The 12577-nt window shown below is 35.5% G+C and overlaps 1 protein-coding gene across 1 annotated transcript in view; it reads right to left on the reverse strand.

Moving 5' to 3' along the window:
- The window catches only part of LOC114334541 (WD repeat and FYVE domain-containing protein 3), a 108468-nt gene that overhangs the window by 25903 nt on the left and 69988 nt on the right, over positions 1-12577 (reverse strand). Inside the window, exons 23-30 of the mRNA XM_050657350.1 lie at positions 11015-11380; positions 7492-8174; positions 7195-7440; positions 6701-6968; positions 6177-6437; positions 5878-6122; positions 2033-2288; positions 1172-1390 (exon numbers count right to left, since the gene is read on the reverse strand). Coding sequence (XP_050513307.1) covers positions 1172-1390; positions 2033-2288; positions 5878-6122; positions 6177-6437; positions 6701-6968; positions 7195-7440; positions 7492-8174; positions 11015-11380 — 2544 coding nt within the window. The remainder of the gene's footprint in view (positions 1-1171; positions 1391-2032; positions 2289-5877; positions 6123-6176; positions 6438-6700; positions 6969-7194; positions 7441-7491; positions 8175-11014; positions 11381-12577) is intronic.

Here is a 12577-nt window from a genome sequence, read left to right on the forward strand (position 1 = left end):
AGAAGTGTCTGTTTTTCTATTGTTGAAAGCCCTTTTGTGTTCTGCTATCCGTTTGTCAAAGGTTCTGCCAGTTTGACCGATGTAAGTTTTCGCAGTCACCACAAGTTAGTTTGTAAACACCACTCTGTAGTTGTTTTCTCTTTCGGCTCTTATTGTTCTTAATATATTTGCTTAAGTTGTTGTTAGTTCTGAAAGCTGGTGTTGTTCCTTTCTTTTTTATGTATCTGGATATTTTTGTTGTTATCTTGATATGTGATAGAGCAGAAGGTACTGGGTTCTTTCTGTGGTGCTGGATATACTAATTTCAGGGCTTTCTTATGGAGTTTTTATAGACTGACAGAAATTCCCATGTCAAAAAATATCTTCGAGATAGAACTGAACATCATTAAACAAATAGCAGTAAACAATGGCTATAACGAACAAACAATTAACAAAATTTTAAACCAAAAACTCCATAAGCCCTGAAATTACTCTATCCACCACCACAGAAAGAACCCAGTACCTTCTGCTCTATCACATATACTGGCAAGATAACAACAAAAATATCCAGATACATAAAAAAGAAAGGAATAACACGAGCTTTCAGAACTAACAACAACTTAAGCAAATATATTAAGGACAATAAGAGCCGAAAGAGAAAACAACTACAGAGTGGTGTTTACAAACTAACTTGTGGTGACTGTCCGAAAACTTACATCGGTCAAACTGGCAGAACCTTTGACAAACGGATAGCAGAACACAAAAGGGCTTTCAACAATATAAAAACAGACACTTCTACATACGCACTTCACCTTCTAGATCATAATCATTCTTTTAATGAACAGTTTCAAATTCTGCATATTCAAAATAAAGGCCTTAAGAAGCTATCTTTATTAGAATCTATGGAAATTAATAAAATGAAAAATACAGATATAATTCTGAATGACCAACTCGAAACAAACAGCTCCCCACTCCTCAACCTCTTCAGTTAAATACTTTAAAAAGGCAAACACATAGTAAACTAAATCACTTGAGAAAGGCACTCTGCCGAAACAGCTGTAGTCACATAGTTGTAATAAATTTTGTGGAAGTATAGAAAACAAACGTTTTCAGTGTTATATTGTTAGATAAAATGAACTTCCATCAAGTAACGGTCGAATCCATCAATTAAATCAATTCTAGTTTCACTCACCTTAAATCTTTTCTTAAACTGCTCCAAGCGTTCAGGACTTTGAGCCCCCATTGGCCTCGTGAAATCCCTAAATGTACTACAGTCGGTCAAATCTAGTTCTTCTGAATCATAGTCGGCTAATATCCACGGAAACACCGGGTACTGCATTAGATCATTGTAAGATCTGCCAGCCAAAGTGTTTAAGTACATCAAATATTGGAAGTTTGATATTTCTCCTCTCTAAAACCCATAAAATGGACGTTATCACTATCTATGAAATATGTTAAGGTAGTTCTATTAGTAGTGGAATTACCTCGTATCATGATAATAATTTCAGAGAAAAATGATCAAACAACAGAAATAAGAACCAGGATAGAAATGGCAAGAAATGCGTTTGTAAAAATGAAAACAATTCTCTGCAACAAAGACCTTCGATTAGAACTGAGAGTAAGAGCTGTAGATGCTACATATTCTCGATACTGCAATATGGACATTGTAACAAGAACACATAAATAAACTACAATCATTTGAAATGTGATGTTACAGAAGGATGCTTAGAATAGCATGGACACAGAAGAAAACGAACACGGAAGTATTGCGAGAAATGGGCAAATAATGCGATAATATCTGGGACACGTAATGAGGGGACAGCGATATGAAATGCTAAAGCTGATAATACATCGAAAGATAACAGGCGGAAGGAGTATAGGAAGGAGAGTGTCATGGTTGAAGAATTTAAGGGACTGGTTTAAATGCAGTTCTATATAACTCTTCAGAGCAGCGGTAGATAGAGTAAAGATAGTGATGATGATATCCAACATCCGATTAGGAGACGGCACTTAAAGAAGAAAATGTTAATATAATCAATAAATCTGTACTTACCACCCATCTCTGAGTGACGCTAGTCTCACCGATGAGGTTGCTCAACAGCCCTGTCGCTTGTTCGACGTTCGCCGTCCTTTTCTGACCAGCCACAGATTGCTGGGCGCTGTCAGCTATGCCAGTGGCCGTCGCCATGAACCTTTGGTAGACTTTGTTGCGAATTTTGCGCGGAAATGCCAACAAGTAGTTCCTGCCGTCGCCAGAAAACACCTCTAAAGCCATCGGTAGGAGTAGGTATCTTCTTTTGTGCACTTCCCTAAGAGATTAACAGTATAAAAGAAACTACCTTTAAAAGTATTTAGTTTCGGGATTAAACCGCGTTGATTTGTCCTGATCGTGCTTTCGATTCACTTGTTGGAGCCATTTTCGGGGCTTTATCTACAGTTTGTTGATTAAGTATATATCAAAACATGAAGATAATCCCTACAAGGCAGTCATAAGCTCGAGACAGTCTAAATCGACGCAATTCATTACATAATTACAGTTTTTGAAATGAAAAATTCTTTAGGGACGTTGTGCACTTTTTGGATAGGGGAAAAAGCATTGAATTCGCGACCGTCATCGCGACCGTCATCGCTTATGCTATATATTATGTGTATGTATATATATATAAATTGTGTAGAGGTATTTAAATTTAAAATAAATGTAAAACATATTTTAAGATGGGGAATAAGGATTTCTTTCGCGACCGTCATCTCTTCGGCTAAATAACTTTTGTACGTATATGCATTATCTTGAGTATAACCCCATGAGTTCTCCATTCTTCTCTGTTTTGTGCTATTTGGTGCCAGTCTCTCCCCATTTTTTGCTTTGATGTCGTCTAGCCATCGTTTTTGTGGTCTTCCTCTACTATGACTGTGCTCGCCTGGTCTCCAATGTACAATGTTTCTCGTCCACGTTTCGATGGTTTGTCGTGCCACGTGTCCTACCCAGGTCCGTTTCATTTGCATTTCAATTCTTCCAATTACATACTCCACTTTCGTCCTGCTTCGCACATCCTCATTTTGTATATGTTCCCTCAGAGATACCCCTAACATAGCTCGTTTGATCGCCCTCTATGTCGTTCCCAATATATTGGCTAATACCTCTGTAAGTGTCATCGTCTCCATTCTATACGTCATAATTGGTAGAATACAACTGTTGAATACCCTTTTCTTTAGATTTATTGGTATCTTTTTGTTTTTCAACACATCACTGAGTCTTGCTACTGCTGCCCTGTCATTCGGATTCTTCTAGTTATTTCTGCCGTTTGATTCTGTTTGCCTAGTTTGATCGTGTGACCTAGGTATATATACTTTTCGACACTTTCGATAGCACTTCCATCTAAGTCGATTGTGATATATTGATTTGTCATCACTTTTGTTTTATTTGTTTTTGTCCTCTGTCTAACTTCTCTCTCCGTTCTTATTTTGCTTGTTGTTAGACCTTCTGATACATTTATTTGCATAGTTGCATTGTCGTATATGTATTTGAGGAGTATTCTATATCTAGAATCAATCTTTGCGTTATTCATTCCTTCTAATGCGGCCCAGAATTATATGGAATCGAATGCCTTATTGTAATCCACAAATACCAAATGAAGAGATTAATTGTATTCGTTGCACTTTTCGATAAGTGTCGTTATTGTCTGTAGGTGTTCTATGGTACTATGTCAACAGGCTGGTAACTATCGAATTTATTTGATAGCCTGTTAGTAATTATTTTGGTAAGCATTCCGGACGGATGTGTCAACAGGCTTATTGGTTTCAAATTTTCGCGTTTGTGGTACCTACATATTAGGTGTATGTATTGTTGTGATCTTATTTATTTATATGTGATGATATTCTTATATGTAATTTAATTTAATTAATGCATTAATGATAATCTAATTAATCAACCAGATCACATATCAATATGTTTTCAATCTCAGAGCGAATTATAAAATTACTTACTTACTTTCGTGACTTCTAAGTATTTCTCAGTGGTTCCTAATCGGGATAGGAAAAAATAAAATAATACACACATATGGATTACAATTCGAAATCAAAATTTTGTTTATTTTATATAAATGGCAATTACTGCTTAATATTTGTTAGATCTTATATTTATTTAATACAAACATTTAAAAATGGGAATCTTATTTCCTTTTGGTTTCCAATTTATAACTTTTATTTATAGTGAAACTATTAGGATTTATTAGCAACAAATTGATTTAAGTTTGATGAAAATCTTCTGATATTAGCGATTATGTTCTTCAATTTTTAATGTGGTATTTAATACAAAAACCCATACATTCATGTCTTGACAAATGAGACTGACCTTTATCTGGTGAACTGCGAATGTCCTCACACAAAACCCGTTTCCTCCTACCCTTGGTTGCGATGAAAAACTCGTCCTGGCCTCCAGTAATGTTCTCCTTTGAAAACTACCTCGTATCGCTCTCGTTCCTGCTTTTCTCGTGATGCCGTGTTCTACCTTTTTCGAACCACTTCAATCAGCCACCGGGACACTCTTTGGTCAAGGAGATTCTTTTCTCTCGACTCGGCCTACCTCTCGTTCCGATGGGTACTCAACACTCACGGAACTATACCGGCGTTTTCACTCTTCGTACACTACCGTCCACCACTGGACTTCGCCGCTCCACCGCTCAAAACCTTCTGATCTCTCATCCTCATTCATTTCCCTACTTTCTCAATATCCCTTCCAGATTCAAAAATCAACATTCCACCACAAATTTTAATTCGCCGTATTCCTCAATACCAACTTTTAATCTTTCTAAATATGTTTAATGGATTTCCAGAAAAAATAATCATTTCCCAATTTAAACTTACTTTCTACTTTTTACAAAACTTAATGACCTATTATCTATTTCACTGAGTCTTATTTAGCGTAGGCTAATGATCGAATCTTCCGCGAACACTATAATGGTCCGCGTCACTCAAACTTGTTTATCTTAGGCGCATTGTTACCGAGTTTCGTACGCTTCTTCGAATCACTTTCTTAAAAACTAAATATAATAATTTGTTGTATACAGGTTGTTCTAAATTTACATGCCCGTGGCTGAAAAAATTGAAGATCTTTTATATTAATTTGAATTTTGCTTATAATTATAAATTTTAATTCTCCTATCAAATAGGAATATAACAGTATATATAAATATTATAGGACGCACGCAACGCGTGTATAATATAGGTAGAAAACTTCTTTTTGGATTGAGAAAAAGCATTGAATTCGCAACCACCGTCATCGCTACGGCGAGATATTAGTAAAATTTATATACTATAGGTTGAATTGCGTATGTATAAGTTCGAACGAAGTTATAATGGTTGGAGGAGGGATAGAGTGTGTACCCGAAGGAGCTTGCGAAGCAAGCGCATAAGGGGCCATACGGTTCCTACTCCAATCATTATAAGTGATTAGAGTTTAAAGTATTTTTAAAGTGAAAACTTCTGTAGCGATTTTGCGCACTTTTTGGATGGGGAAAAAGCATTGAATTCGTGACCGTCACCGCTTCGCCGAAATAAATTCTGTACGTTTATGTATTATGTGTATGTATATATAAATAGTATAGGATGAACCCAATGGGTGTATAATGTAGGTATATCACTTCTATTTGGATGGGGAAAAATCATTGAACTCGCGATCGTTATCGACACGGCAGATAATTATATACTATAGGCTGAATTGCGTAAAAGTTCGACCGAAGTTATAATGATCGGCGGAGGGATAGAGTGTGTACCCGAAGGGGCTTGCTTCGTAAGAAGTTTTCACTTCTGTCAGCACTCCCACGAGTGCCCTAATTTTTTTTTTTATAATATAATAATGTTGGTGTACTGTAAATAATTAGGTATTACGGAATAACTAACCTTATATCGTCATATGAAAACTTGGAACACTGCCTCATGGCTCTGGATCTTCGAGGAGATCCAGGATTTGGCAAAATCGGTTCGTATTCATTGGTGTTATGTGGAACGCTCTCGATATCTCTAATTTCCCGGTTTTTCAGCAGAGTAAACCCGTCGACAACATAGCAATGTTCTTGGCCGAACAATAGAAGCCCTTCTGTAGTATCTAACCCCTGGATCCTGGCACATCTGAACATATATGTAATCTACAAGACATTTTTTGATCACAAGCCCAATAAAAACACATTTAAAGCTCCTACCTTTTCATTTGCTTCCAGCAACCTCATTAACGTCTGATTGTCCGGTTGTGACGAAGATTCCTCTTCGTCGGCTTCCTCTTGCAGATCGTCGGGATCTGACCTGAGCCTGGCCAATTGGGAGAGAGCTGGGGCAAAAGGCAGAGGAGACGGTTCTTCTACAACACTATCAGATCTTTCCGGTTCCATCATTCCACTTACTCCCAAGTGCTTCCGTAGCTGGATGGCATTATAGTACTCTTTGCTGTGATAACTGGTAGCTACCTATAAACAGATGTAGAAAAAGCGTAGAATAACAGCTGGAAAGAAACCACAACTTAGAATGATCCGATATAGAGTCCCTACACATTTCTGTGACGTTTACGCCCACGAACGGCAGTTGGCAACACTCCAAAATGGCGGCTACAGCTGTAAATTCTCTTTTACAGTCTTCGTATGCCAATTTATAACTCACGTGTCAAATTTTACGCGAATATCGTAATTTGTATCTTAAATACTAAATATTTTGCGCGCAAAATTGTTCTTACCTTATATTTCAACAAGCCCCGTTCTTGTTCCACCCTGTACGGATAGTGCGAGTAGAACAAATCGTTCTTCATGGTCTTTTTTCGCATTCTGTGCGGCCCCTCTGTCATATCCAACATCCACTTGTCCAAGGAACTCGGTTCAGGAGGACCCCAAAGTCCTCGTTCTCGAGTTAGGTCATTCTCGGTCTGCAGCCACTCCTGATGGACGTAGCGTTGAGTGTGCTGGGAGGTGTTCTGGTGCTGCTGACGTCTCATTTCCATCAAACTTCTATAATAAGGAAAATAAATGTATTGGAACGACAAAACTGTAAATTTGCTAGTAAAAACGAAAGAAATTACGTACGTTTAGAGGTTTGGTTAATACTAACAACAGTGATAGGGCAATTTCTTGTGTAAAAGTTAAAAAATATGTTACAAAAGTATGTTAGTATGTAAATCTCAAATGTAATGATAAAGGGTAAAGTAAAGATGCAAGTAGTAACAAAATATCTTACTTTAACAAGTTGATGTGAGAGTACGTCCACGTAAAAGCTCGTTTCTTCCCAATTCTAATAGGAACCTTGATGGTTTCGTCTTTTTTGACCTTAGTTCTACTAGCAAGTCTCGTCAGTCCACCTGTAACCTTGTGAATCTTGGACTGAATCTGATTATGAAGCTCAAAAGGAACTCTGTACACTGCCTTCCTCTCGCCCTCTACGTAGTTCAACCACAGCTTCGAAGAAGCGTCAAATACTTGGTCCCTAGAAGATATGAACTTTAAATTTCGTCAATTCTCTCAATTGTGCACTTACCTAACCAGTAGAAGATCTGGCGCTTTGGAATTCTGGTGGGGCTGCGCAAAAGTCACCTTGAACACCTCCTCAATGGCCGGCTTCTTGCATACGTAAAGTTCCTCCCAGACTCTAAGAGCAGCACCTGCCATCAGATTTTTTCCTTGATGGCAATTCAATTGTTCGTCCCTTGATTCAAGATCGCTGCTCGGGTTGACGTGCCAGGTGGTCTTCATGTTGGAATCTAGCATTATCTTCATATCTGACGTAAGTTGCAGCAGACAGTAGCTGAGACAACCGATAAAGTCAAGTTCATGGTTACCGGCTCCAAAAACTATCAACCTATTAGTCGTAAGCTTGTGCAAAGCTTCCAATACTGACATCTGGTCTGCTATACTATCCGTAGGCCTGCTCAGCAAGAACAAAATGCTCCTATTCAGACAATGGTACAAGCTTTCCAAAGAAATATTTCCAGTTCGTCGTTTAGCTTGTCCGATTAACTTTACTATAAAGTCGAATACTTCGTGAGGGTCTTTGGTGAGACAGCCTTGCCATAGTTTATCGACGATTCTTGCAGTCAGATAAAAAACGTTAGGAGTGACGTTCTGGATGTGAGCTGTTAGAAGCGGGACGATAGGTATGGCAGCCTGGTCGCCTACCAGCATATCTGCTGCCAGTAGGTGGTCCATTAAGGTCACCAAGATCTTCAAAGAAACAAAATGTTTTTGCAGTCACTGAAGGTGGATATGAGCTATTACCTCCCATTTCGTTGAACCTCCATCGACTTGCATGAAAACTGGTGAGTAGTTAGAGGATACCTCAAGAAACAAAAATGACGCGGTGCCAACTTGCCACCCTGGGGGTGGTTGCCACCTCTTCTCGGGGGTGAAAATTATTTGATTAAAAATAACCCAATAAATCGATAGAGGGACAAAATCTAACCAAAATTTTTTATATCAAGTTATTAAAATAAATAATACTTTTAAGTTATTAAAGCTCAAACATTTTAATTTTTCGTGAAAAAAATGCGTGTTTCAAAGCGGTTTTTCATAAATAACTAAAAACTAAGTTTTTACAAAAAATTATCATTACCAAAATTGAAGCTAATAAAAAATCAAATAAATTCCTTACTCAAAAACCATTTAGTATTAATTCAAAGCGAGTTATAGGCAATTGAATGTATATATATTTTTTTCAAAATCTAAGTATTCAAGCTTGTGTTTGTGTTTTATTGGCACTGGTTTAAGCAACCAACTGGCCAGTTAATGTGTTTTGAATTCTCTCTTTTACAAAATATATGCTTAGTAACTAAATTTAAAACTATTACTACTACACTAAGTTTTTTACTGTTTTTTTTTTATTTTTTTTTATTATTTTTTTATCAATTTTTTTTATTATATTTTCTTATTATATTTTTTATTTTTTTATTTAGTTTTTTTTATTTTTATTCAAGCTTAAATAACGGAAAAACGATGCATTTTATAACATATACTTACTGAACACTTGTCCAAGTACTCAGAAATATCTATCAAATGAGCTCCAGAAGTAGTTGATAGCATCAAAATTTATGCCCCAAAAATTTTTACAAAAAAATGGTATTGTTTATTTTTAGAATAACTCCGTTAATTTTTATGACGTCAGGTTTATCCAAAAAACATTTAAAATGTAATTTCAAGCGCTATAAAATCGCATTGAACCTAATCTTTTAAATCTCTTTTTTTTTTAAGATAAAAGGTTAAAGGGCCCCGGTTACATGGTTCTCGCAGTAAAATTCAGGCTGTAAACGTTTCTATCTCGGTTATTTTTTATCCTACAAAAATAAAAAAACAAGCCGAATCTTTGCTAATAAAATAACTCAAATTTCGTTCTGTCATTTTTTACGTATATCGAGTATTTTTGGAGTTATTATCCAAAGAAAATAAAATTACGAAAATTTGAAAAATTTTGATTTTTTTAATAATTTTTTTTAAATATGCATTCTAACCTGTCAAAATATTTGAGGTCATTACTTATGCCAAAGTTAAGAAAATCTTATAGGAATTACTACAAATTTTAATTTTTGTGGAAATGGCGTATGATTAATTTTTCACTTTTTCCTAAAAAAATCGAACGGATCCTCTTATTTTCTTCGTAGCTTGCTTAATTTTGATAATATCAACTTCTTTTGGAGCTCATTTGATAGGTATTCTTTGACATATGTTTAACAAGTATATATTTATAAAACGCATAGTCTTTCCGTTATTTAAGCTTGAATATTTAGATTTGAGTAGGTACTCGACGAAAAAATATAGGTATTCGCGGTGTGCAAGTACTTGGAGGGGATACGAAAAACGATCGTGAGCGAATACCGGAGAAATCTTGCAACTTTCTTAAATAATTCATATTGTCAATTCAAATTGTCAAATTGACGTATATTTCATACCTAGTGTCATTGAAGAATAAAAATTATATGTTGCTCACAATATTGATATGATATGCAATTATTATATAAACGTATATTTAATTAATTGTATTTTGCTTGCAGTACTGCATTTTAATAACTAATTCTATTTACTACATACAATGGACAGCCTAAGTCTGACGTCACAAATGTCACAAAAAGGGAGGAGCTTATATTGACTCCAAACAATTTTGTTTGTAACGTTAAATGGTCATAAGGAATTTTTCATTTATGTGCTTTGTGTGGCAAAATCATTTAGGTATTTCGTTAAAGAAACGTGTTAATTAAGAAATTTTGATTCGTTTTTGCTCACGTGGTTTTTATTCCTTAGTGGTTGAAAATAAACATAACCTCAAAACTGTTTACGTTCTAATAATTGCATTAAATTAACTCACCTAGGCAAAAACGAATAAAAATCTCTTAATTGACACGTTTCCTTAACTAAATACCTAAATGAAAAGTCTTATTTTGTCACACAAATCACGTAAACAATAAATTAAAAATTCCTTATGAGTGTTTATTATAAACAAAATTGTTTGGAGTCAAATATAAGCTCCTCCCAATTTTGTGACGTCAAGACTTACGATGTCCATTGTTTACCTTTTAATAACATAACCTAAATCTTAATTTTTCTTCTTATAATTTTTTTTGGGCTACGGCCTTGATAATTATCCAGCAACCAGGACCAATATGATTGGCCAATATAATGAAAAGTGCGAAAAAAGTTGCCGAGCTATGAAACCAGGTGTCGCTTTTCCGAACTTGCACGGTCCCAATATTCAATTACCTATAATTCACTTTGATATAATATTAAAACATTTTTCAAGTATGGAATTTGTTAGATTTTTTATTAACTTCAATTTTGGTAATAATAATCTTTTGTAAAAATTTATGGAGCTATTTTTGATAAAATAATTTTCACCCTCCGAGAAGAGGGGGCATCCACTTTTATTTCTTCGGGTATCCTTTAACTACTCACCAATTTTCATGAAAATCGATGAGAATTCAACGAAATCGGAGGTGAAAACTTTCAGTGACTGCACTATTAGTATATATATTTCCAGATATTAAATGGAATGAATGGGACATATTAATAGAACTTACCTCTGTTTGGTACGTGATTTGCTGACTGTTGCTCGAATTCTCAGGATACGCGTCCAAAACCAAATCGATGACAGGCGAATTCTTTCCCGTCAGAGGTAAACTGAGAGAATCAACGACAATCACTCTGATAAAGTCTATGATGAACTGCCTAACTGGGTGGTTGATCAAGTTTTGGTCGTCATGAGCCCGCGTCATCATCATCAGAGGATCTATTTCGTCTCCCGCTGGAGTAGAGGCCCCGCTGCTATCTATACTGTCACTGTTGGTTATCGGAAGGAAGAGGACACTGGCGAGGGCGCTCAGGACCTCCGAAGACATGAATATCGGCATGAATTCAGGCATGTTGTGGTACAGTTGGAAGAGTACCTAAACAAATGATGATTATAATTACCTAAGAGAATACAGCATCCAAAAAGGCAACAAAAACAAAAGAAAATTTACACAGGTGTAAATCTATACTAACAGAGCTATTTAATATATGTCTTCATAATAATAATAGGAGAGTCTAGTAGTACTCTTACACAAAAAGGGGACAAATGTGGCCTAAAGAATTATAGACATATATCTTTGCTCAGTCAAGTATACAAACTGTTTATAGTAGAGGATCCAATATAAGGTCGATTTGCACCGATCTGTTTAATGGATAAAAATTATTGGATATGTAATTTAGCATGTTAATCATTACAAAAAACAAGGGTTGCCCGATCTAATCTTGTTCTAACTATAATAATTAATTAATAATTAAAAAATGACATTTTTTATGAATTAAAAAAAGTTCGACCCAGGCAGATATTATATCAGATTTTTTAGATCATTCTAAACAAAAAAGGTCTTTTGTAATTTTTCTCTAAAGTTGATTGTTTTCGAGTTATAAACAATTTAAAACTGAAAAAAAGAACGAAAGATGACAATTTTCAAGGCTCAAAAACACAAGTAAAAAATATCATGCGACAGAAAACATAAAGCAACTTCATGTCTCTAAATTACGTAGCGACCGCTAAGATAGTTTATCTTCAGTTCTATCACTACCCAATGAGGTATAACTAGACCAAAACGTGTCACAGTGTGAACGAAAACAGCGTTTAAAAAAATAATGGTATTCTTGCATCAGATACATTTTACACCACAATATCCTTCAGTTCTATCACTACCCAATGAGGTACAACTAGACCAAAACGTGTCACAGTGTGAACGAAAACAGCGTTTAAAAAAATAATGGTATTCTTGCATCAGATACATTTTACACCACAATATCCTTCAGTTCTATCACTACCCAATAAGGTACAACTAGACCAAAACGTGTCAAAGTGTGAACGAAAACAGCGTTTAAAAAAATAATGGCATTCTTGCATCAGATAAATTTTACACCACAATATAAAAAAAATAAAGTATAAATAGCTTCAGAGAATAATATGTCTTAGTAAAATGTACACGCGAATATAGGAGAATACCAGAACGGCTTTATATCGGGGAGACCGACAATTAATTCCATAATACAATGGAGCAAATAATTCAAAAATCGAGAGTACAACAGAGAAATGCACGTAATATTCATAGAATTCA

This window comes from Diabrotica virgifera, chromosome 8 (genome assembly GCF_917563875.1).
Source record: "Diabrotica virgifera virgifera chromosome 8, PGI_DIABVI_V3a".
NCBI classification, from domain to species: domain Eukaryota; kingdom Metazoa; phylum Arthropoda; class Insecta; order Coleoptera; family Chrysomelidae; genus Diabrotica; species Diabrotica virgifera.